The sequence below is a fragment of the Hakea prostrata genome, chromosome 2, assembly GCF_041222555.1.
Source record: "Hakea prostrata isolate BN-2017 chromosome 2, UWA_Hpros_2, whole genome shotgun sequence".
NCBI classification, from domain to species: domain Eukaryota; kingdom Viridiplantae; phylum Streptophyta; class Magnoliopsida; order Proteales; family Proteaceae; genus Hakea; species Hakea prostrata.
In genome coordinates, this window is record NC_142601.1 from 30,039,093 (window position 1) to 30,065,924 (window position 26,832).

General features: G+C 38.6%; 1 protein-coding gene across 1 annotated transcript in view; it reads left to right on the forward strand.

The window, feature by feature from the left end:
• The window catches only part of LOC149024204 (rho GTPase-activating protein 5-like), a 46,408-nt gene extending 26,518 nt beyond the window's left edge, over positions 1 to 19,890 (forward strand). The window contains exons 2-5 of the mRNA XM_089144511.1: positions 11,792 to 11,912; positions 12,068 to 12,187; positions 15,414 to 15,644; positions 18,989 to 19,890. Coding sequence (XP_089000637.1) covers positions 11,792 to 11,912; positions 12,068 to 12,187; positions 15,414 to 15,644; positions 18,989 to 19,591 — 1,075 coding nt within the window. The 3' untranslated portion in view covers positions 19,592 to 19,890. The remainder of the gene's footprint in view (positions 1 to 11,791; positions 11,913 to 12,067; positions 12,188 to 15,413; positions 15,645 to 18,988) is intronic.
• Positions 19,891 to 26,832: the final 6,942 nt, after the last annotated feature.

Genomic DNA, 26,832 nt, shown 5'->3' on the forward strand with positions numbered 1-26,832 from the left:
TGCTTGCAATCCTACTAAATTGGTGTGAATCACGTCCAAATTGCAACCACCACTCAGCTGCAACAAACATAGACTCCAAGTCATTTTAATACTTAAATAACTAAATTAAAGATAGAATATAATAATTAAATGTATAATGAAATAAATGAATGAACATATCCGTAGGGGCAGATTCCCGTCCCAATACGGCCATAGAACGACTGAAGCTCCCAGTGCATCCCTAAATGCCTTTATCTAATATATAAAGAGAAAAAACAATAACTAGTTAGTAGTTACTACTTACTATGTTATGACTTAGTTTAAAACTATGAATTATGATTCTGTGAATATCAAATTATTCAAAATTTCAAATCACTATCTCACATCCATAAGGATGACTGCTTGTTTAGTTGGATCTGGTTCCAACTTCTCCACTACAATTTGGACTGCATCAATCAAATCTTGCCTCATCCCAAGATTGTCCTTGTAATGGTACTTGGGATTTAAATAGTATGCTGTGTAAGAAAAAGTATGTCATAAAAGGGAATAGTTAATGCTTAATAGTGTGAATGTGTGATAACATAACATAATGAAAATTAAATTAAATACTACTTAACAACTCACCAGCCTTATGCAGTGGATGCTGCAGCATAGACTCCCATCTAATGTCGATGATTTGGAGGACTCTCTTGTTGCCATGTGGGTGGACCTGAGCAACTTGTTGCCTCATCCTCTCTACTGCAGCAAATATGTGTGGTAGAGTAGGTTTTCTTTGCTGATTTACCATCCTCAACACATGCACCATAGGCTCAAGCATCTTCACCACTATCCTCACATTGTGCTAGAAAGTATCATCGAGTATGGTCAACTGTGCTCTCCTTCCTCCCACTGATGAAGAACCCTCCCAGTTAAACCACTCCTCTGATGCAAACATGCTCCTAAGGCTAGTCTTCTACTCTCAAAGCTCTACAGTGTTATCTAATTAGTAGTAAATCTGGTTATGTTTGGCCTCACTAACTCACCCTGACACTTGTTCCTCATCATCCTTAATGTATAATTTGGTTATAGATGAAGGTGCTAACTTGTCGGGCTTGCTCCACGGTATTCTTCACAAGCTTGACCTTTCCGATGTCCTTCAACATTATGTCAAGGCAGCGAGTAGCACATGGAGTCCAAAAGAGCTTATATCTGTCCATCCATCAAGGCATCAAGCCATCAATACAAAGTTATAAAGTGTACATGTACATGTATATGTGTAATGTAAATATATGTATTTACAAATGAAAATTAATACTATATGTTTAGATACCTGGAGTTCTCCTGCATCTTCAACCCAGCTTTCTTGTAGTTTGAGCCTTTATCAATCACAATTTGAATCACATTTTCCACTCCAACTCCTTCACCACTTGCTTCAATAATTTGTAAATGTATTTTGCATCCTTCTTCTCACCGGATGCATCTACTGACTTGAGGAACATTGTCCTTCCATCACAATTCAACATGAAATTGCTGATGGACTGTTTAGTGGGACTAGTCCAACCATCAGCCATCACAGTCACTCCATAATGATTTCATATGGGCTTTAATCCCTTAATTTACTCATTTAAGTCCTCTTTATGCTTAGGCAAATACACATTATATATCTCATATGGAGTGGGGCCCTGTGCACCACTCCCAGCCTTGCCTATCTCCTCAATCATATCTCTATAGTAGGGCCCCTGGGCTGTATGTGCTGGAATACTATAGTAATAAGCCCATTTGGAGAAAGTCATCCCCACTTTTTCCTTCATACTCCCCTATAAGTATTTCAACTTTCTTTGTTTATGCTCAGGCCTCGCAAATAGGGCTGGATCATTGTGAAGAATCTCAAGATCCGGATCTGTAGAATGTGCTGACGAAGCTCAACCCCTTGTAGGGGCCCGTGGGATAGGAGCCTCCTGCCTCACACTTTGAGTCCTTCTCATAGGGACTTGGGAGCCACTTGTGCCTCCCATACTTACTGGCTCTCTAGAGGACCCACAACCCAGACCCCTTTGTTGCCTCCTTATGTCATCAATCCTCTGTTGCTCCCTACTCATCATCATCGCCCTCCTCAGTTGATCGGCCTCTGGATCAGGGTCACTCTCTCCTGGCTCACCCATACCATAATCCTCAGGATTTGGAAGGTCATCTAAGCAGGCATCCTCGAACTCATCCCTCTGTGTTCTCTCTTCTCTTTCCTCTTTTCTTTTCCACCACTAATATATGCAGCCATTGCCCTCTTGACCTCTACAGGCACCTTTGGGCACCCTGTTACAGTCCTGTTGCCACCAGCTAGATGCACCTTCAATCTAGTGGCCCCACCTCCTCCTATTTGTTTCTTACAGTAATTACACTCATTCTTCCTCTTATCATCTATCAGTGGCCTCCCATGTTGCCAAACTATGTCTGACATCTTTAAAAGAGAATGCCTGATACATGAAATACATACTAAGTATCTTGAAAAGCTCCACAATATGCTCCAAAAATGACATACATGCTTGTAATAATAACTAACTATTTTCAAATAAAAAAATATATGTCTAACTATATAAGTATTTTTTAACATATAAATAATTTTAACATATAAATAATTTTAAAATATATAAAATACACACAAACTATCTTAAAAATATCCACAACATGCTCCAAAAATTGCATACATGCTTCCACTAATACTCTGATATTTTTAAATTTAAAACATAAATTAATTAGTTTTTTTTTATATTTAAATATTTTTAATTATTTAAATATATATTAAATACAGTAAAATTACATAATTAACAGAAAAAAATTAATTCAACACCATCACAGCAATATGCTGTCTCAATTCTCACATACATTAATTTGAAGCTTATACATGTACTATAGATATACATTTTTAGCAATATACATAATTTAGTAAATAATTTTTAATAATAAAAAAATAAAAAAATAGTAGGAAGAATCAAAAAATAATGTTGACACTACAAATTCATAGATCAACACTCTAAAGTAAACATACATAAATTTAGAAACAATCTAAGATGATTTAAGGCACAAATGAAACAAAAATAAAAAAATGAGGAAGTTGGTTACTCACCTTGCAAGATTTGAGAAAATGCACAAATGGAGGAGCAAATCAAGTGTTTGAAGGAAATGGAATTGTAGAAATTAGGTGTAAAGAAGGATGAAAGCAAGAGAAATAAAAAAAATAATAATAATAAAAAACAGGTCGAAATGCAAAGGGCGATATCGCTGAAATGACGAAAGGGGCTCGGTAGGTTGAAACTGGGTCGATTTTGGGTATTTTATAAGCTGCGCGGGTGTCGTTTCAGCCCTATATGGTATCGGGCTGAAATTTTGACTCTTATCGACCGATATATCGGTCGATACGAAACGATATTTGACACTTCTTGTACCTGTACATGCATTTCGTTTCGGTTTCAGATTTTGCAGACATTTCGAGCGATATTTCGACCATATCGCTTGAAATTTTTTTCCATGGTTGGGCTTGCTCACATCAATTCTCCCCTTCTTGAAAGCATTTATCTCCTGATGAATGTGCCTATCAAATGCTCTGGGATCAATCTCTGGAGATGTTTAGTGTAAGTTCATCCTCGAACCTTGTAGTTGGGAGGAAGTAAAAGGTGTTTTTCTATGAGCACCATTCCTAGGCAACACTTTTGACAAGGTAGGAATATTAGGAATGGAATCTTTAAATCTAGGGGCCTTCTTTTCAAAGAAATAAAGGGCATGAAAAATTCAATATACTCATGCTCAAAGTCTGCCTTTATGCTCTTGGATTCTGCTATATCCTTTGCTCCCACCGTGCTAGCCTTGAAGGTTTGGATATTGTCTAATCTGATTCCTTTTAGAAATTCTTTGAGAGGAGCAAAGACGGAGTGAATGTTGCGTGGAATATGAGCTAGATTAAGTAACTTTCTTGGTGACACCTTAAATTTTGGGGCAGCAATTCTTTGTCGCTCAGATCAATGGCATGATGAACTTCAGGTGGAGTCGGTACGTCATTAGTTACCTCTTCGCTTGGGGTTGCTGATGGCTATGTCTTTGTACTTTGTGGGGCATCTTTGTCCATGGTGGAAGATCTTGTGAGATATCTTGGATTTTTCATAAACCAAGACGATATAAAGATTGAGTTTTGCGAAGTGGGATATCTCGCTCCAGATCTTGGCATCTCGCTATTTCTTGGCATATTTTGCTAGAACTCTTAATTTTTGCCCCATTTTTTGCATATTTCAGCTATATTTTTACTTACAACTACTCTTAGCACATCTACAACATCAAATGAGGATCAATCATTCTCTGCTTGTCTTATGAACTTATGAGTTAATGACTTATATAGAACTTCTAATGGTTATATAATTTTATTATTCTATTCTCGAAAATCGAGATTGTGATACTCATATAGATGGAATTTTGATGACATTTAAGTTATTTGATGTATTTGATACACTTGCTTTTCATTTATATGCCTTAAAGGTTCTATATTATATGTTGTATAACCTTGCATTCCCTAATCCTATGGGTAGACATAGAAATCATACTTAAGGTTGTTTTCTCACAAATTCCAAGGCCACCGGTGTGTGCAGAAGGCCTTAATTAGGTCAAATACCAAGTTTCAGCCCAACTAGGACCCTAAAACCCACTAAGATGGGTCACCGAATTGACGTAAAAAAATCACACATCTTAACCGAGATCTTGGTTTTTTAGGATGGCAAGATCTCGCTCTTGAGCGATATTTTCTACCATGTCTTTGTCAACTATTATGTCCTTGTCATCAAGGACTTGAGTCTCCTTGTCTTCACTATTTCTGCCATGGGGTCACCATCAAAGTCTTGCAGTATGGGCATAGTTGTCATGAACAGCAGCTTTGTTTCTCTTGTTATTTCACTAAGACCTTGGCAATGGTCCAAGTGTGCTACCTTATTAATGGAATTTTCTAGGACTGCCTTTGGAGGTGACCATAGGGTCTCTTTGTCAGGAGTTGGTTGGTGAATGTGGTGGACAAAAACTTCCTTTTTTTGGTGGTGGTTTGGCTAATTTATCTGGCACTACCTCTGGGGGAAGCTTCTAACTTGGTGGATGTTTACCGTCTGGAAGAGTGAGGGCCTTGTCTGTGTGGTCACTTATGGTGCTGTCCTCTACTAGTAAAACCTCATGGATTGGAACTTTGGCTTAACTTTTATTAGAATGGAAGGGGCTTGACTCCAGGCTGAACTTCTACAGTGGTTCCTTCAGATTCTGTTGGTGGAGCTAAGCCTTGGTTGCCTTCTTGATTAAGTCCTCTAGATTCTATGACCACCAAATGCTGCGTTTTGGTACTGGGATCCTTCTGGGTTGAACTAAGGACCTTTCTTTTTTTGACCTCCTTTTGAGATTCAAGTGGAGGAAAATATATCTTCTTAATTGAACTTACAAATATTGTCCCTCTTAGATACATCATTATCAAATAACCAAGGTCTACCCAAAATTACATTAGTTACTTCTATGGGAACCACGTCACACCAAACCTTTTCAGAATCAAGGAACAAATTTTGATCGAAATTGAAGTTCAACTCAGAGAAAATGTGAGATTTCCAGGTTTCAACCGAAATTTCGGTCGAAACCAATTACTTTTATTTGAAATTTCGACCCTAGGTTTTGGGCCTTATATGATCTCCATTTCATTTGATTTCTTACCTCTGACCTATTTAAAGCATGATAAACACAATGGAACTAGTATTTTGCCCAAATAACCACTGAAAATTTGTCATTAAAGTATCCTATCAAATGGCTAGTTCCGACAAGTACAAACTGTATTGCATACATGCATAGAATCATCAACATACCTGAGTTGTTTATCATTCAAGTATACTAACAAAGGACTAGTTCCAACAAGTACAAACTGTATTGCATACAGATATAGAATCATCAGCATACATGAGTTGTTTGATAGAATGGTTACATATGCAACAAGTCAATAAAGTAAAATGACCAACTAAATCAAGTGATGGTGTCTCAGATATATTAAGTTTAAGTCCATATATCATATATATACGTATGTATTTTTTCAAAATACAATTTAAAAAATAGTTATAAAACCCAAAAAATGGTAGAAAATAAAGGAAAAAAAAGTTTAACAACACACAATCTATAGATCATAAGGCATGAACAAAACAAAAATAAAAAAAAATGGAAGTTTGGAACTGTTGGGTATGGCTTATGCTTCACACTCTATTGCTGCCGGAGTTTCCTTTGTAGCTGTTGTGGCTTAAGAGGTGTTTGGAGGCAAAAGATGAGCAAAAGAAGTGTCTGAAGGCAAAGGAATCGTGAAAATTAGGTGAAAATAGGATAGAAATCAACAAAAACCGAGGAAAAACAATTTGGAGTGTCTAAACTTGCAAAATTTAGGTTGAAACGTATGAAATGGTCAAAATCAGTGAACTTTCCGTCCGAAGTGACTATTTGGCAAAATAATTCATGTTTCGTTTCAATTTCCAAAAGTGCAGCAATTTCAATTGAAATCTCGACCATTTTGATTGAAATTTATTCCATGTTCTGAATAATAATGAAGACTAATGGGTACAAGACATCTGATTTTTTTTATTTTTTTATTTTTATGAATGACATCTGAATTTTACCTCCACACATCCATTGTTTAGAAGACCACTCGATATGGGTTAGGATGTTCTTCTACTGGAAGCTTGGCCTTCTGGATAGAGAGTTCACACACCACATTAGATTGCACCCACTATCAATAATAGCTCTACCTGTGGTTTTTCCTACCTTTAGTAGAGTTTGGAACAAACTGCTCCTCCTCCAGTCTTCTTCTTCAGTTTTAGATACAAGAATCTTAGAGAGAATGTTCATCGATGGGCTATACTCAAAAGTCATGTTCAATGTGACTATTTGTTATTTCATTTTTGACTTTGGCTACCATTGATTCATCTATCTCTAGTGATTGCTGGTTCCTCTAGCTTTGATACCAAATTGATGCAACCACGATTTTAGTGTTTTGTGATGTGCAAGAATTTCCGTAAAATTATGGATACTCCAAGATCCTCTCTTTTGTTATCCAACAAATAAAGAACCCAACTGGGGAATTGGAGATTTTAACGAACCTAGATGGGATAGGCTTGATGGTTAAATTTTGGATGGTTAGGGTTTTGGATAGATGGATTGAAAGAAATTGAGAAGGAAATAAAAACAAGCCAAAATTGGATGATGATGTAATAGATATGGAACTTAAAGGGAAGTTGGGACTGAATGGGAGAAAATTAGGGCTCACCAATATTCTACATGGGATAAATTCGTAGCGCTAGGAACTGGGGTCTAAAGGTGTTGGAATGGGTTGGAACTTGGAGGGAATGTAATAATATGGGGCTATGATTCCCCAAGTTTGGTGGGGGTTTGGATGGCTAAATTAAAAGATATGATGATGTAGCCCAATTCTAAGGTTAAGGTTTCTTGGAAGGGTTTCCCTAGAATTTTAGGGTTAGCCCAGAATCTTCTTTTATTTAGCAAGGAGTTGGATACCTAATAAATCTAGGTTTAGAGGTTGTTAATAAATTTGAATGGGAGAGATAAAGTTGTTAAATATGGGTTGGACTGGTATAGATTGTAAAGATGGAAAAGAAGATAAATTTGGGATCTAAATGAGTACGGATAAATTTTGGGATCTAAATGGGTAAGGTTTTGGGGAATATTTGGTTTAACAAGACTAAATGGGTTGGTATGGGAAGAGTTGGGGTTTTAACATATCCTTATGGGATGATCTTGACACATCCAAAATCTCCGTAGGTTTGAAAGAAATAGCGGTGGATTGATTTGGGAAGGTTGAGGGAACTATCTCTATGGAAGGAAAGGTTCTTGTTAAGTTCTTGAGCCGGCTTTGGATCCTTTCTATTTCTTTCCTCTTTTCTTTCTTCTCTTTCTTTGTTCTTTCTTTTCTTTCTTCCTTTTCTTTTCTTTTCTGGTTTTTCAGATCTGCCACAAGACAGGAAAGGTGCAAGAAAGGGGGCTGAGAGAGAAAAGAAGGTGGAGGGGTGAGGAAGTGGTTTAAGGGTGTCATGGGGGGGGGGGGGGGTAGGGGAGGGCATCTTAGGGGCTGCGAAGAAGAAAGCTTCTGAATTTTAAGAAAGAATGCTAGAATCCTGCCGTGGCCCTCTCAAGAAAGCCACAACTTGTTTTCCCACAAGAGTTATCAATCTTTATTCAATTCAGTCTAAGTTTAAAATGAGGGGAATGGCTTATTTATAGCCTTACATAAAGAAAGAAAGAATTTGATTCTAACTAGGAAATAGAAGTAGGACTTAGCTAGGGTTTCCTATATCGACTAGGATCCCCTTTACACTTAGTTAAACAACAGCCACATAACTTAAATAATTTAACTTATTCTAAAAAACCTAATTATCCATAAGGAACCTTTATTTAAAATAGATTCCCAATGGCACTAGAACTCAATTAACTAACTCAAACAACAAGAACAACAACAATGACAACAACAACAACAATAACATCAACAACAACAACAACAAGCCTTGTCCCAACTAAATGGGGTCGGCTACATGGATTCTTGCCTTCCAATCAGTTCTGTTTGAGGTCAATGATAGATACAAGGCCTAAGCTATGCATATCCTTTCTCACCAATTCCTTTAAGGTTATCTTAGGTCTACACCTAGCTCTTCTAGTTCCTTCAATCTAGATTATATCACGTCTTCGTACAGGGGCATTTATAGGTCTCCATTGAACATGATCGTGCCACCTCAAATGACTTTCCCGAAGCTTATCACTTATGCGAGCAACTCCCAGACCAACTCTAATATAATCATTCCTTATCTTATCCTTCCTAATTTTGCCACTCATCCATCTTAGCGTCCTCAGTTTTCCTACATTGAGTTTATCTGTATGATTTTTTTTAACAGCCCAACACTTTGCACTGTACATCATAGTTAGTTGAATGACGGTCCTATAGAATTTTCCTTAAGCTTTAATGGAATACGTCGATCACACAAGACCTCGGACGCACCTCTCCACTTCATCCACCCTATTTTAATTCTTTGGGAAACATCATCCTCTATATCACTTCTTTTATTTATGATTGAACCTAGGTACCTAAAAAAATCACTCTCAAGAATCTCCTTATCGTCAAGTTTCACCACCTCATCATCTGCCCAATCATGACTAAAGTTACAGACTAGATATTCTGTCTTCGGTCTACTTAGTTTAAAGCCTCTTGATTGCAAAGCTACTCTCCATAATTCTAACTTGGTATTAATCCTCACTTGAGTCTCATCTATCAATAGAATATCATCAGCAAAAAGCATATACCAAGGGACCTCGTCTTGAATGTCTTTGGTTAATTCATCCATTATAAGTGCAAATAAATATGGGCTTAAAGTTGATCCTTGATGTAGCCCAACTGTAATTGGGAATTTAGTACTTTGTCCCCCCAGTGTTCTTACACTTATCATTGAATCATCATACATATTCTTAACTCAGTTAACTAACTCAAACAATGACTTAAAATAGAATTGGACTTAGAAAAATAAAACAAAAATTTTGGAAATAAAATAGTCAACTAATTAAGTAGGAAAAATGACCAAACTGCCCCTACAGGGGTTCAACCAGCCCTAACTGTGCCATCTTGGTTGGGGCTTGAGGTCCAAATCAGGGTTTCTTCCAGCTGGAGGGTTTGTGCTTCCATCATATGAAGGTTCTTGTTTTAAGGGTCTTGGGAAGTATGACAATTCAAGAAATTAATTATATCTTGAAATTGGATGGTTAAAATGGGGTCAATTGGGATCTAAGGTTACTAGGGTTGGGGGGATGAGGCTTCTAAATTTTGGAAGAGATCTAACTATTAGATTGCTATAGACTTGACTTGAAATTTGGGTCTCAAGAAAAGTCCAAAAATTCAAGAAAATAGAAAAGAAGGGTGCTATAGATGAGGGAAGAAAAGGGAAGGCTAGGGATGGTGTTGGGGATGATGTTCACTTACTTGGAGATGGTTATAGGTGACTGTAGATGGATAAATGCTTGCTGGACTTTCGAAAACTTTTTCTGAGACTGAAGAATAAAGCTTTCTAAATTTGCCTTGTCCCTCCAAGAAGACCACAACCTTGTATGCCTCCAAATAGAAATTTCATTCATCTATTCAATGTGTTTTACAATGAGGTAGGGTGGGCTATATATAGCTTTACAATTGAAGGGAAAAACTTTTAACTCAATCTTGACAACCTAACTTGACTCAACTAGGGAATTCTTTATAATGATTAGGATCCCGTTACAATTCAATGAATAACAACCACAAAAAGGGAATTTAAAAGAAAGACAACTTGCAATATTAAAGCTAATTATCCAAAAGGAATCTTAATTTAAATATATTCCGACTCTAACTTGGACTCTCATTACTAACTCAATTAGAGAAATAACATTAGATTGGGACTCAGAAACAAAACAAAAATTACTGGACTAAAATAATCAGCAAAAGAAGTTGGAAATGATCATAATATCCCGAGTAGGGTTCGGCCTGCCCTTTAGGTGCACCACTTTGGCTTGGGTCTAGGTCCCAAATTAGTGGTTCAACTGTGTTTTTTTTTCTTTTTCTTGTGGGGGGGGGGGGGGGGGGGGTTGCTTACTTCATGTTAAATACCTAGTCTCAATATTAAGTTTTTGTAGGGTTTCCACACATCCGATCCTCTACAGGGGCATCTTCTTCTTAATAATACCATCTCTCCTTTGACTCTTCTACATTCTCATATTTCTGCAGCCGTGTTCTTGTCTATATATATCATTTAAAGTCTCAACTGTGTCATTCATATCTTATAATGTATCTGGAAAATGTTAGAGTGCAGTCTGACATAAATGAAGTTGGGTTACTGCTTATTGAGTTTGCTGCATGTGTCTTGTATTTTGTAGGTCCTTTTAACTAGAGGTTGACCATAATTGTAATTGGAACTGATTTTGGATCAATACTTGTATAGGGTAGAGTTCTAATTATATGGGAATTAGGGTATTGGGTTTCTCTAAAATACTGTCTCTATGGGAAAGCCCAACAAAGCAAGCAAACTTTAGCACCTTGTAAGGTTGAGTGAGAGAGAGAGAGAGAGAGAGAGGAGAGAGTGACCAGCCCAAAAATGACCAGTCCAGAAAAATATAAATTCACCCAAAAAAGGTGGGGGGGGGGGGGGGGGGGGGGAGAGAGAGAGAGAGAGAGAGAGAGAGAGAGAGAGGTTTTTTGGTTAATAGTGGAATGTCTTGTCTCTTAGGTGGGCATAGGAAGTTTTGTCAAACCATGGGAAATTCCTTGTCTTTGGTGAGTGTGTTTTTCTTGGGTTCTTCATTGTTGTCCATCCAGCTCCAACACATTGTAGATGGGGGGGGGGACACGAATAGAATCTAAGTAGATCTAATCATTTGCACCTTCTCTTTATGCATATCACTTACCAAAGACAGTAAAAAGTACAATTCTTTTTCCTCTTTTTTCTTTTTTTGGGTGGTTGGGAAGGGGGGGGGGGAATGAATTTGAAGTTTTGAATGAATAAAAAGTACAATTCTTGTCTGGAAAGCAAAGTGAAAAATAAAGTTATGGATTCCCATTTATATAGGAAAATTTTGTATAATTTGCATCCTGAATATTTTGGGACATGCAATACAAAGCCACTGCTATCCTGGCTGACTTGATTTAGCCACAGCCTTTTGTGGCTTATATGGTATTCATTGGAATTCGTTGGCTTGTGGTACTAATGGCTGTCATATTGGATCTTGTTACATCGTAACTCCATTTGACTTGGATTTCCCTTTTGTGCAGTCAAAACGTTTTTGGAGTTTCCACAGAATCTATGCAGATGTCTTTTGATTCTAGAGGGAACAGTGTGCCAACAATACTCCTGCTGATGCAAAGATGCTTGTATGCTCAGGGAGGTCTGCAGGTACGACATTTAGTAGTTTCTCTCTTCTCTTCCCCTTATGATGGTTATCCTATCTACCTCTTTTGTCATGCTGTATTTGACTTTTTTTTTTTTTTAAATAAAAAATAAAACTGTCACCCTAAAAATTTCACTGAATTATGAACTCTGACATGCAGGCTGAAGGGATTTTCAGAATTGCTGCAGAAAACAGTCAAGAGGAATACGTTAGAGATCAACTGAACCGGGGAATTGTGCCAGATGGGATTGATGTCCACTGTTTGGCAGGTCTTATTAAGGTAGGCATAGCGGTTGAGCACTTATATCACTAGGAGCTTTTCTACCTTCTTTTACCTTTATTTTTATTTATTTATTTTAGAGCGATCTAATTTTGAATTCTGACTTCGATATCTCTACATATGAGTGTGGTTGTCCTGCTTAACACATTATGGTTTGCTATTACCTGGTATCTGCTGGTGTTTGTCATTTTGGTTATGTCCCTTTCTCATGAGAATGTAGGGTATCCTTTGTAGGGATAATAAGCACAACTATAAGACTCTTCTAATGCAGCATGGTTCCTTGTGAAACTTGACTAGAAGGTCATATGAACTGAAATTGATCTGTTTATTTTGTTTTGGATGGTCATTGGTGAACCATCCAATGGAATGTTGATGAGACAGATGTTTACAATCATACTTTGCTGGTAATTCGTCTACAGTTACCTATGTGCCCCACAGTTTTACCCAAGTGTCTATATCTTTTTTTTTTTTTGGGGGGTGTGGGTTAGGGATTAAAGTAGAAAGAAAACAAAGGAACAGTCTGAAAATTAAATAGCCAATGGCTAAGTTATCAGACCTATTTATCTTGAGCTACAACCGGGATCTAGACCCTGTTTGTATCTCCAAAAACAACCATAACTGAAGTTGAATAACAACTATATCATCAGTGCAAAAATGTGACGGAACCAGGTTTCTGTGATATTGATAGCATCAGAAGAGCTGGAAAAAAGGGGCAAGGTTTGATTGGAATCGGCAGTAGTTGATCCCATTCTGAAAATTCAGAGACCACCACTTGATAGGAATGTGTAGGGAGGGCTCTGGCTAATTGGAACCCTTGTTACAGAGCTATAAATCAAGGACATCGATCTTTTGAGTATGATCTGTCATAACACTGCAAATTGAACAACAGAGTCCCATATTTAAAATGCAAGAAGTCCATCTGCTTGATCTCAAGGATCCATCAACTAGTCCTGCAGTAATCAGAGTATTATGAGGAAAGTCAGCTATCTAACAAGAGAAGTAGGATTGACAGAACTGCCATAATCTTAGATGAATCCTTTCCAGTTTGAAAGAGAGCCTGATTGTGTGCAGTCCATACCAGATAACAATTGATCATAAAAACATTAAAAATCCAAGACAGAGCCTTCTTGTCCCACTTGTAGAAGATACATATCTGTTTACAAAGTTTCAAACTGAAGTTCCAGCAAAATACTCACATTTTTAATCCAAGAGGACCTGCAAATCGTACATGTTTTGTCCAAGAGCATCCAAAAAACAAGTGCCAAACAGTTTCTTCATGATTGTTGCAAAACAGCAATAGTTATTTTGTCCACCCATTTAGAGTGAATGGATTTAATAGTTAGACCCTCATTTTCAATATTCACCAAAAAAAACTTATGCTTTGACAATCCTTAAATTTTCCAGAAGAAATTAAAACCAACCAATTTATGCACAGCTTTAGGCACAGGTGAAGACAATGGAAGAGACTTAACAGCAAGTTTTGTGGAAAACTGACCCAGTTGATGAAGGGATAAAATTCCATCAAAATTTCAGATATTCTCTGAACAAAATGAGGTGGTAGAAACTGATGAAGGCTGGATATGAGCCAGGTATTTTGATGGGTAATCCTAAACAAGGGGAAAAGAAGAAGAATTCTTGAACTCCAAAAGGTAAACATGTATTTTGAAGTCCAACAACCCAAGGATCATACCAAAGAAAAGACACCCTCCCATTCCCTGTAACCTAGTTGGTCTATCTGTGAGTAGGGAAGACAAAGAGACAGGCTGTTCCAAATCCTAGAACCTCATTTCTTTTGGACTTGTGGTTAAAAGAAAAAAGTAGGAAAATATAAAATCGTCTGCAAAATCTCCAAGCTAAAGCATTCAACTTATTACAAACCTGTTGAGGAACACTAAAGCAACTCATATAACATGTTAGAATTGATGCTGGGACAGATTTGATTAATACTTGTCCCTGCAAAACTCAAACATTTAACTTTCCACAACTCTACTTTGGAGTAAACTTTCTGAATCAGGAAATCAACATCATGAACTTGAGATCTAGAGAAGAACAAAGAAGTACCAAAATACTTACCTTGCTCAGTTAGAATTGGGATACCCAATTGAGAACTGAAAGTCTAAAGAGAAGGCCACTCTTCAGGTAATTTATCTACTGGCTCAACAGATCCAAGAATAAGTCTAGGGCGGCTTTAATAGTATCAAACTCTTTCTCTGTGGCTCTACAAAAGATAAAGGCGTCATCTACAAAAAATAGATGAGACACCTCTGGGGCTCTCTGTGCCACTGTAATTCCCTGAAAAACATTAAGATCACAATAAACCGTTAAAATACACGAAAGAACTTCCAAGAGAGCAACCTTTTCTACGTCCCTAGGAGGGATGGAAAAACCCAAAGGGCATCTTCCAATTTAATTGAAACAAAAGTTGAAGAAATAAGATTTGAAAGATGGCAAGAATAGAACTCCATTCAATTTGGTCATAAGCTTTAAAAAGATCAAGCTTAATTGCTGCTAACCCCAAATTTCTTTTTGTTTGTTTATGAAGAAAATGAAAAATTTCATGCGCAATTGAAAGATTATGAGCAACTTATCTTCCAGGAACAAAGGCAGGAGAAATAAAGCGGGAACGAAAAGGTTTAAGATGATTAGCAATAAACTGGGCTGACATTTTATTGTTGACATTACATAGACTTGACTGGTCGAAAATCAGAAACATGAGAAGCATTTTCAAATTTTGGTATTAAACACATCAGGGTGTGATTGCAACCAGGGGGTAAAGAGGCATGATTAAACAATTTTGAGACACATGCTAACAAGTCTGCTTTAATTAATTCCCATTTTTTTTAAAAAAAAAGAGTGCCTGATACCCATCAGATCTTGGTGCTTTGAATGGTCTCATCTTAAAAAGAGCTTCTCTTCGTCCAGTTCAACTGGAGGTGTCACACAATCTGGAAATCTCTTCATGAGACAATTGCCTGCATTGTTCTTTTGTGGCAAATGAACCCATGCTTTCTCATAGAACCTCCTGTAGTATTTCTAAACACATCTTCACCTGCTAGTGATAGAAAGGTAACTATGATACTGATTGACACATCTTTCTTTCTCGTGTGACTGAAACAAAACAAGAAAAAGGAGTTAAGAGTTTTTGCATCTAAGAACTGTGTTATATTTTGAATCTGCTCCTGCATTATAAGCTGACATTGGATATGATGTTTCGACACATTTGTAGTCTTGGTTTAGACAACTTCCAACTGGGGTGCTTGATTCTCTCTCACCCGAGCAAGTAATGCAATGCCAGTCAGAAGAGGAATGTGCTCAGCTGGTCAGGCTCCTTCCCCCAACAGAAGCTGCTTTGCTGAATTGGGCTGTCAACCTGATGGCAGATGTTGTCCATGAGGAACATCTAAACAAGATGAATGCCCAAAATGTTGCAACAGTCTTTGCCCCCAACATGACTCAGGTGAGTGAGGACTTTGTACTTCTTAAACTATTGTACCACTTAGTTTCTTCAGATACCTGCACATTAATGACCTAGTGAGAATTTTGTACTTCTGGAGTAGGAGGATTGTTTCTTTCTACCATATCTATTTCCAACTTTAAGTTTGGTGCCCATCAGTTAATGATGGTATCTAATGGAAGGGTCAGAGATACATACACCCACATTTAGCCTTTAGGTGGTTAATACATTTATAATGTTCCCTGTGATTCTCATATAGATTCAAGCACGGACAGGTATTTATGGTCAGTAATGTAGATACCAAATTTGATTGATCAAAACAGTACCCAAATAGGACCTTTTCACAGGGAGACAATTGCAAATTTGATGGACTTAAAGTGAAACAAAGTTTAAATGGGAAAGAGGGCTGAAACTAGAATGGTATTATAACGGGCTAAATAGATCTTCCAATAGGGGTAGAACTATAATGAAGAAAGTGACAATAACAATGTAATACGTAACACCCGGGCTTCACACCGCAAGGTGGATCGATTGGATCGAACACCAACCTACCTTGATCAAACACAAGGGTTCTCCAAAGAGGAGGAATGCTAGCAAGCAATTTGATTTCAATTCATAAGTTGTCTCTTCACCTCTTACATAAGTCTCTTTATATAGCATTCTAAAGAGACATAAACACTAATGGTAACATCCAACCACAAGCTAACACCACCTACCTATTAATAACTCAACTACACAACATCACTAGTCAAAACAATAATGGAAACATCCACCCACTACACCCCACTACTAGCTCCTTTTATTGACTTTTCAAAGCTAGACTTGGGCTTAGTTCAAAACATATGGGCTGGTCTTCTCCCACTAAAGTAATCCAAGCCCATGAAACCATAGGCTCATTTTAACCCACTACAATAGTCCTAGCCCATGCAAGCCATAGGTTGTTTTGGATCATATCTTTAGGCTTTGATGGGCTTGACCATTGGGCTTTTCTTTTCCTTGTATATGCTGCCAATTCTGCATCAACTCTCCTCGGCTTGAAAACATTCGTCTCCGACGAATTGATGAATGATATGTAACGCTCACACCAATCGGGATCGAGTTTCTCGAGGCTGCCAGCATGAATCCAAGTGCTCTCATGTTGTGGACGATTCTTCCATTTGATGAGGAAAGCATGGTATCCAGTGCCACGACGAGTGGTTTTGTAAGAGTCATCCAAAACCTCCTCAATGATGTCAATGATTGGTGGTTTGAGTTGGGGCAACCTCAACATTTGTTCAGTGTCTCCATCATCATAGTGGTGTCGCCATGAGCCGTCCTTCTTTGGAGTGAGTAATGATGGTACAACACATGGACTTAAGCTCTCTTGAATGAATCCTTTATGTAGCGACTCATCCACCTGTTGTTTGAAGTCATTGTGCTCCGCTAGGTTGAGGTGATAGGTCGGTAGGTTTGGTAACACCGAACCCAATACCAAATCAGTGGCATGTAGAATATCGGGCAAAAGGGGTAGCTCAATAGGCAACTCATCAGGAACCACCTCAGGAAAATTAGAAAGTAACTCTTGGATAAGTGGAGGGAATGTCACCTTAGGCTGAGGGGTAACTTCTCTCGTAACAAGAACACCTGATACCAAATCAGTGGCATGCAGAATATTGTGCATAAGAGGTAGCTCATTAGGCAACTCATCAGGAACCACCTTAAGACAATCAGAAGGTAATTGTTTGGTAAGTGGAGGGAATGTCACTTTAGGTTGAGGGGTAACTTCTCTCGTAACAGGAGCCAATACCAGCCCTGTGTTATGGCTAGTGTGAATGAACTCCTGGTGTTCAAGCTTTACCTTTTGAGAATCACCAACATGCTCATTGAATTTAGTTAACTCTTTGATGGGTGGAGGGTGTGGAGCATGAGTAGAGGCAACAACTCTAGCCTCCATTGCTAAGCGCCTCTCTTCCTCGTGCTTGTGACTTGTAGTGAGTTGGTTGCTCAATTGTTACAACATCCCCATCATTTGTGCCATAAGGTCAGTATCCAATCCATAAGTTTTACTCCCTATCATGGCTCTAATACCAAATAATGTAGATACCGAATTTGATTGATCAAAACAGTACCCAAATAGGACCTTTTCACAGGGAGACAATTGCAAATTTGATGGACTTAAAGTGAAACAAAGTTTAGATGGGAAAGAGGGCTGAAACTAGAATGGTATTATAACGGGCTGAATAGATCTTCCAATAGGGGCAGAACTATAATGAAGAAAGTGACAATAACAATGTAATACGTAACACCCGGGCTTCACACCGCAAGGTGGATCGATTGGATCGAACACCAACCTACCTTGATCAAACACAAGGGTTCTCCAAAGAGGAGGAATGCTAGCAAGCAATTTGATTTCAATTCATAAGTTGTCTCTTCACCTCTTACATAAGTCTCTTTATATAGCATTCTAAAGAGACATAAACACTAATGGTAACATCCAACCACTAGCTAACACCACCTACCTATTAATAACTCAACTACACAACACCACTAGTCAAAACAATAATGGAAACATCCACCCACTACACCCCACTACTAGCTCCTTTTATTGACTTTTCAAAGCTAGAATTGGGCTTAGTTCAAAACATGTGGGCTGGTCTTCTCCCACTAAAGTAATCCAAGCCCATGAAACCATAGGCTCATTTTAACCCACTACAATAGTCCTAGCCCATACAAGCCATGGGTTGTTTTGGATCATATCTTTAGGCTTTGATGGGCTTGACCATTGGGCTTTTCTCTTCCTTGTATATGCTGCCAATTCTGCATCAGTTAGTGTCCAAACTTCTTCCAGACATTTACGTGGATTTATATGGGCATCCTGTCCATTAATAACAACTCTCTGGATCTCTTTAAGATTGATTATATTCCTCAATATTTATCCTAGTCAACTTTAATCAAACTTGTTATACTTACACAACAAAATCATGTATAATATACTTTTATTTTCACTGTCATTTAACGACAAGAGACGAAAAGGAAAATTATTAGCATTTCAAGCAATGTATGATGTGAAACAATGTAGCTTCACAAATATATGCGGGCATCTACTACTAATATTGATGCCATATGATGTTGATCGTCTATGTGTATCTAGAGACCTTATCCATCCTATACCCCACATTTACTGACTGGATGGTGATAATGATTTTTCAAAATCCATTATATGGATTATCAGCAACTTTATTGTGACTGGAACTACAATGATTGGATGTAATATGGTCAGTGGAAGCCACATGATTCCTCCATTCCATGCAATGCACTCTTTGCTTTCATTGGTAGTCTGCATGAATTAATAACAATTGTTATTGCAGATGGTAGATCCTTTAACTGCATTGATGTATGCAGTAAAAGTGATGAACTTCCTGAGGACACTGATCATTATGACACTTAAAGAAAGAGGAGACTTGGTTATGGTGACAGATTTTGCTTCTGAGCCATCTGATCACAGTGGCCTGCAGAGCTCGACATCACTCTCCCTGGAGGACCCAAATTCAGTGGAAAAAGAGACTGAGAATACCTTTATTGCTGATGAACCTGTTTCAGAAACACCACCTGACTGTACTGCAGAGGATTCAAGTACTACTGATGGGGTCTGTAGTCTTCAAACAACTGTTAATAAGATCACCCCAGAGAACAATGGATCTTCACTTGATTGCAAATGTGAGGTTCCAGACCATAATGAATCAACTAGTAATCAAGGGAAGGGTGAATTAAATTACCTTAAGGCTCGGTTACAAGCAAATTCTTATAAGAGCAAGACTGTTGAATCAATTGCTTCAAGTTTCAGAAAAGGTCCAAGTAGGTTGAGTGAGCCATCAGTGGTTCGTGTAGCAGGAACAGTAGAGAAGTCCAAGGGCATCAGTGCTGTCAGCTGCATGAACTCAGGGGGAGCGCAAACTGAGTCCTGGCGATGAAGGTGTCTTCACTTTTGAAGCCTAACTGATGTAATTGATTTGAATTCAATTGTTGATGTGTTGTGTTCTATATGTTTTCTGTTGACTATTTAACATATTCCCAACGCTAACATTTCTTTATTTGCTAAATCTACTGTCTCTATATGAGAAGCTGAATGGAATATTTTCCTGATTTCTATTACGTTCTAAATCCTTCTAGGGAAATTTTAGGCCAGCCCCTAAGTTGCCCCTACAATTAACGTCACCCCAAACGAATCTAATAAGAGCATGCAAATCGAATATGAGAATTAACAACAAAATAATTATAATAACAAGATAAACTAGTTACAACGGTGTTAGTCACCCTCATAGCACATGTTGTTCCTCAGCCCTTTCCTAGAAACATTCAACATTCCTCCCTTTTTTCCCCAATTCTATTATATTCATTAATAATTTAAAAACCAAGCCCAAATTACTTAATTATTAAAGTTCAATATACTTTTTTTTTAATTATCAACCAATCAAAAACCTACTTGGTCTAACTCTCTCTAACATACCTCTCTTTTTTTTTCATTTTTATCTTAATTGATTGTAGTACGTTTTTTTTAAATTGTTTGATAAATTTCTTTAAAAAAAAAAGGTATGTTAGGCTTTTACTAATGAAAGATAATTTAGGTTTTCACTCTGGTGTTTTGGTTTTAATAATTATTTTCATGGAGGATAATTTGGTTATTGTGGGGGGGGATTGGGGTTAAAAAAAAAAAAATTTTTGCAAGGGGGGGGGGGGGGGAAAAAAAAAAAAAAAAAAAAATTTAATTGAGGAAAATTAGGAGCTTGGTCTTCACATGTTTGCTAGGTAAGAGGGGGGTTGTCATCAACAGTCATGCTGATTCAACTATAAGCGCCCGAGCCCAAAAAAAAACGGCCCCTCATAGCACATGTTGTTCCTCCCCAGGTCCAATAGTAGACCCAGGGGAAAAGTAGACCCAGTTCCAAGATGCAACTAGTTTCCAAATTTGTATGCCTACGATGGATCTCTCTGAGGCGAGAAAATACTGCACGACTAAATAGGATAAACATTGATTGCTTGAATCCTTCAACAATGGATCTTTGCCACATAGGCGGTGTTGAATGAGTGGGGTGCCTTCTTTTTCTGCATAGGATGACTAGTGTTGCTCCAAAAACCTGTTCATCAGTGCAAGCAACCTAGCATGCAGAACATGTGCTCAACCGGATTGGTTGAAGAATGCATCCAACAATCAAGTGAATGCACACAGCCTTAGAGGTAGAAAAATGGTTGTAGAGATCTCAATGTTAAGTACTAGAAGTATGGGTACTTGATTATGACAACGTGCTAGGCAACCTAATATGCAAAACATGTGCTCAACCGGGTTGGTTGAGGAATGCCTCCAACAACCAAGTGAACGCACACAACCTTAGAGGTAGAACAATGGTTGTAGAGATCTCAATGTTAAGTGAAGTACTAGAAGTGTGCGTACTTGATTATGACAACGTGCTAGGCTTATATAGATTTCAATGTGTTACCTTGACTGTACGATCAATCTCCTGAACACCTGCTGATCGTCAAATTTAGGGCATTCCTGAACTGACTAGTGATTTAATTTGACTAGAACTCTATGATTGATTCTCACTCCCTAGCTCGACTTGGAGTCTTACCCAAGATGTTAGGGAAGGTTACTATTATATGACTCAACTCGTTTGTGGTATGACTAGGGCCTGGCCAGTCCGCTATTCATGGTCGATCCAAACTGGTCCATTCAGGTTCGATCTTATCACTAGCCCCTTAGTCACTTGGTCACAACACCTTCGTGCTCAGACCTAGGGACTAAGTTTTTCCTAGATAGACTATGGTCTTAGACTATGGTCTGGTAGAACAGACCTTGGCCTGGCCCTTGTTCGACCAATGCTTGAGACAATGCAGGTGGCACACGTTTTCCAAAATCCTTTCACTTAGCGCCACTTGGCCACTTCTAATGACATGACTTAATGACGGTTTGAATTTCAAGTGCCATGCGATCGTCATTGTCTAGATGTGCTTCATCTACACCCTTCCTCAATCATCTGATGGAATCGCAACGATCTCCATATTTGGGCCACTATTTATCACCTTTGTCAGTGTCGTTAGATGGAATCTTCCCAAAATATATGTTAAAAGTTCTTCGTATTCCTCATTTCATTTTTCTCTCGTGTGAATGAAACCCAAAGGCCTTTTGTTTCTCCACCACTGCTCTATGACTTTTCCTTCTTCAAGCTCTTTCATTACTTCTATTCATTTCCTTCCAGTGCTAGAGGATTCATGCTATTCTCAACCCAGAGTAATCGTTGGAAAAGGCTAAACCCCTTGGAGGGTTCATCTCTTCAATTAGTAAGTGAACTCTTACTTTTCTTTACAAATGTCTTGAATACCTTCTTACCTTCTTCTATGATTCTTATTTCAAATTTTCTTGTTGTTTTGATTTTTTATTATGTGGTTGTTTGGTCCTTTTTATATGGGTGGTGTGTTTATGGGTTCTACTTGAACCCCAACACTTAGAGCCCTAGCTTTGGTTCGAAATAGTTTCCCGAAATCCTTAGATTAACCATGGTTGGAGGAAGCAAGGAACCGAAGTTCGCCGGATTTCGGGGTTTGCTGGCTGGCGAAACCAATGAAACCCTGAAATCTCGGCGAAAGTTCGCCGAGATTGTGTAAAATGTCGATTGGATTTCGCTGGAAAAAATGAGGAAACTGAGGGGCACCAAGCTTTCGCATATGATTCTTGATTTCGCCAGAAAAATAGGAAACCAAACAAACTTGTTCCGCTAATCTTCAGTTGCTTCTCAGAGCTTCAAAGAAAAAATTTTCCTGTCTTCTCACTGTCTGTCAGATTTGAGGTAGTTCTCTTCTATTACTGTATCTGAAGTATAAGGATCAAATGCCGAGGCTTTAGAGGAAGATGAAAGAGAGAGAAGAAGAAGAATGAATGAATAACGAAACCCTAAATAAGGAAGGACTGAGGAATGGGAGAATAGAGAACAGGAAGGTTTAAATAAGACAGATATTCCATCACGAACTAACCCTAATTATCCATTAACTCTCTCTCCTTATCTCAAGTGTTGATGATGATGTGAGAGAGAAAGAGAGAGAAAGCTGAATTGCAGGAAAAGTTTTTGGGCGGAAAGAAGGGAGGTAGAAAATGAGAAAAGAGAAAGAGAGAGAGAGAGAGAGAGAGAGAGAGAGAGATGCCTGCGTGGTGGCAACGTCCACCGCCACCCGCCACTGACTGAGACTCTTCTTTCTGAACTTGGACTTCTCCTTCTTCCCCAATCTCTGCGGGTTTCTTTGATCAGACACACACAGTGTTAAAGACGGCTTCTTCTCTTCTCCCACTGAAGAATCCCAAACGGTGAGTCAAAAGATTTAATAGCACACCTTCTAGCTTTCTGCACAATCACAGCGAAAATGGCGATTTTATGGCAAAAATGGCTATTTTCCGGCATAAGGTTGCTGTTTCGCCGGAAAATCGCCGATTTTCCGGCGAAATGTTGTAATTTCAAATTCAACACTTTTTCTTTATTTCGCTCTCCATCAAACTGGGCAAATTTCACCAAAATTCGCCGATATATTGTTCCTTGGGAGGAAGAATTGTTAAGACTGTGGCTAGAAAGCCTCCTTGACCCTTGATGATGGAAGAGCACTCTGATTCAAGGGCCCTGAGTGAATCTTCCAGTGAAAGATTAGAGCAGATCAAGCACGCCTCATGTGTTAGGTCTGAGCAACCTGTCTTGTCAGGATTTGCTCGGGAGTCCCTTGGCAACTTGGGAGAAGATTTCGAGCTTGAATCTCGACCTCATATCATACCTTGTAGTGATTGGGAGAAGGTTGTGATGATTGCTCGAGCCAAATTTAAGGTTGACAAGCAGCGTTGGATTGATAGTTTGACTCTTGAGGAGTATGAGGCTAAACAAGACAAAGACCCATCTCTCGACCATATGGAAATTGGTCTGAATAAGTCTGGTCCTGTATTCCGAGTTTCTAAGATCACGGAGGAGAGGTTAGATTTTCTTTGGACCAAATATGACATTCCCTCAGAGTTCATCCTTCGTATCTTTACAAATCTAAATGAGCAAACAAGTGTTGACTAGGGGAGTCTGTACTGTATGATGATGCTTTGAAAAGTAGGTTTAGGCTTCCAGTCCACCGACTATTCATAGAAATCTTGTGCCATATGGGGATGTGCCATGGCATGCTAACCCTGAATAGTTGGCATAGCCTGATCTGCTTCTGGAGATTCCATCAACAAGAAAATGTGAACATTTGACCATCCTTGGCTTTGTTCCTTTGCCTTTTTATGGCTAAGTGGATGGAACAAAGTGGATGGTTTTATTTATCAAAGAAACTGTCCAACCAAACAAGATGGGATGGCAATTTTGTTGAGAATGGAACCCTCCCGTCGAACACCAAGGGATGGAGTCCCAAACTTTTCTTTGTATGTCCATTGACCACCACACCGTTTCCAACCTCCTAGAGCTTGGGTCCATCACAGGGGTTGAACAACCAACCAACACTTATCCCCTTAGATGATAAGGTGAAAAGAAAGATCCTTCAAATTTCGACTGAGAAAAATAATCTTTGTGTAGTGAACGGCTAGTGCCCGGAGTACCCAGAGTTCCTCAGATTCTAGGGTTTCCTTCCTATGGAATTAGCCCCATGTTTGTATTTTATCTTAAGTTGACAGTTGTCTTTGGTCTGGATTATCCATAGTTTCTATGTGCAGTGTGCTTTTGAGTGTGGCTGCTTGTGCTAAGGCTGCCATGGAAAAAATAAAAGAGGTCGAGGAGAAGTACCTTGACCAAGTAGGAAAGGGTGAGGCCGTCGAAATCAAAGGCCAGTTTGTCATTAGGCCACCAGCTGCAAACCCCTCTTGACAAATCCTAAGTGTTGTTGCTCAATCAGAGCCGAGCAGCTCAAACCTAGTTGTTACCTCGACCTCATGTCCGACCATCCTTACTCCATAGTGGGCTTTGACAACAAATCTAGTGTGCCATGCAATAATCAGAGAGGGATGCCCATTGTGAAGGAATGACTTCTTGGAGTTCTCCTCTCGGCTGACTTGAAGTTTATGGAAGGCCTCAATCCCATATGACGATATGATGTCGCGACTAGGTAAGTGATTCTCAGACAATTCTCCTAGGTCTTTGCATTATGATTTCATGACCAACATGCCTCCAATATTTTTACAGAATGCTTTGTAACTTAACCCAAGCGCTTGGGCCTTGCCTAGAGGCTACATTGAAGGATCATTATGTTGTGCATGCCCTCAAGGGTATCATTAAGGAGAAGGAAGTAGAGATGTCTGAATCTGAGCAAAAAGTGAAAGATTGGCCGAGAAAGAGGTTGAGCTTATTATGAAAGTCGCTGATCTCAGGGGGTCGGCCCAAGCTTCGGCTGAGCGGGTCAAGTCCTTGGAGCAGCAACTGGAGTAAAAGGAGAAACTACTGGCAGAGAGATCAAGTGAATTGGAAGACTTGAAGAAGGATAAGGCTGCTGCTTGAGAAGAAACTAAAGAATTACGAGCTCAGCCTGCTCATGCTTCCCTAACGACTTTCGAGGATTTGACCGATGAACTTCATTATGAAGTTATAAGGCACTAGGTTCAAATAAAGAAATCTTGTGACTTCATGGTGGAGGTTGTTGGTCTGAGATTCAACGATGGTCATCGTTACGCCTATAGAGATGTGCTCAAGAATTTCTCCAAGCAAGGCCCTAGTTGAAGTACACAATTTTTTAGATTTTCAGAGCAGCGTTATATATATATATATATATATATATATATATATATATATATATCATATCTATCTATATATATATATTATATATATATTAAAAGCATGTATACTCTACCTTTTTCACAAATCTTTTTCTGTCCTTTTCTATCCTTATCATTGTTCTAAATACCAATAATGTTGTACTATTTGTTATTTCTTTACTTATTTTTACAAGGATAATTTAGACATTTTAGTCATAAATTATTATTAATTTATCATTAATTTTAATCCCTCTCTAAATTTCTCTCTCGATTTATCTCTCGACCTCTCTCAATCTCTCTCAAAGTCTGTCGCTCTCGATATCCCTCTCCCTCTCGAACTCTCTCTGAATCTCTCTCAAAGTCTATCGCTCTCTATATCCCTCTCCCTCTCGAACTCTCTCGAACTCTCTCTGAATCTCTCTCTCTAAATGAGCACTTTCTCTAATCTCTCTGAATCTTTCGCTCGATCTCTCTCAAACTTCTCGATCCCCTCAATCTCTCTCAAGGTCTCTCGGTCTCTCGATCTCTCGATGCCGAGTAGTCGAAAAAGGAATAGAAGCTTAAAAATGCCGGATTACAGGGGTAGACACAATGATAATGGCGAAGGGCTCAATGATTACAGTTCCTCACCTCAAGAGAAAACTAGCAGTCATGGTGGAGTGGAAGATTCTAATGACTCTAAATCTCGGGTAGCTCTTCGTAATTGATTTATTATTTTTAGTTTTTAATTTTGAAGTTCATCTGAATTTGTGTTCTTTTATCTCCATGCCTTGCCTTTCTCTTCTCCAAAGTCGAGTGGAGAGATAAAGAGGATCTTAAAGGATTTGGTTCGCAATGGGGGTGTTCTACTGGTTGTATCAGCTGCTTTTATCTTTATGTCGTAATCCGTCTGTACTGGTTCTTTCCCCCTTTTTTTGGGCATTTGCAATATGGATGAACGTGAACCCTTTTGAGTAAATCTTGATTAAGGCTTTGAACTATTCTAGCATTCCCTCCCCCCCCCCCCCTCTTTCCCTCTAAAAATTTGGTTTTCTCGGAGATCCAGAATTACATACTTGTTTTGTTCCCACAGATTTTGTTGATAGGGTCTGAATTTCTGGACTCGGACATTGGCTATTAGCTCTCGCTCTCATATACCCTTTATTTATGTGGATATTTCGTTTCAAGTTTGAGCGCAAGTTATTTGAATGGTTCATCAAGGAAATAACTGTGATTTTTCACTTTAGCAACCTTAACGATGGTGCCTAACTTTATTTCCTTTGAATGTCTGATTAGCTTTTATGGAAGGGGAGAGGAATCCTTAATTAGGGTTTTTAAAAGTGCTACTTGTAACACTTCACTATGCATGGTTGTACATGCTATTGAATGTGGCGCTCTTATTTCCGTTACTTGTAGTACGTATTAAACATACTTGAATTTGTGTTCTTCTAGCATTTCAGTCCCACTCTCCCGCCT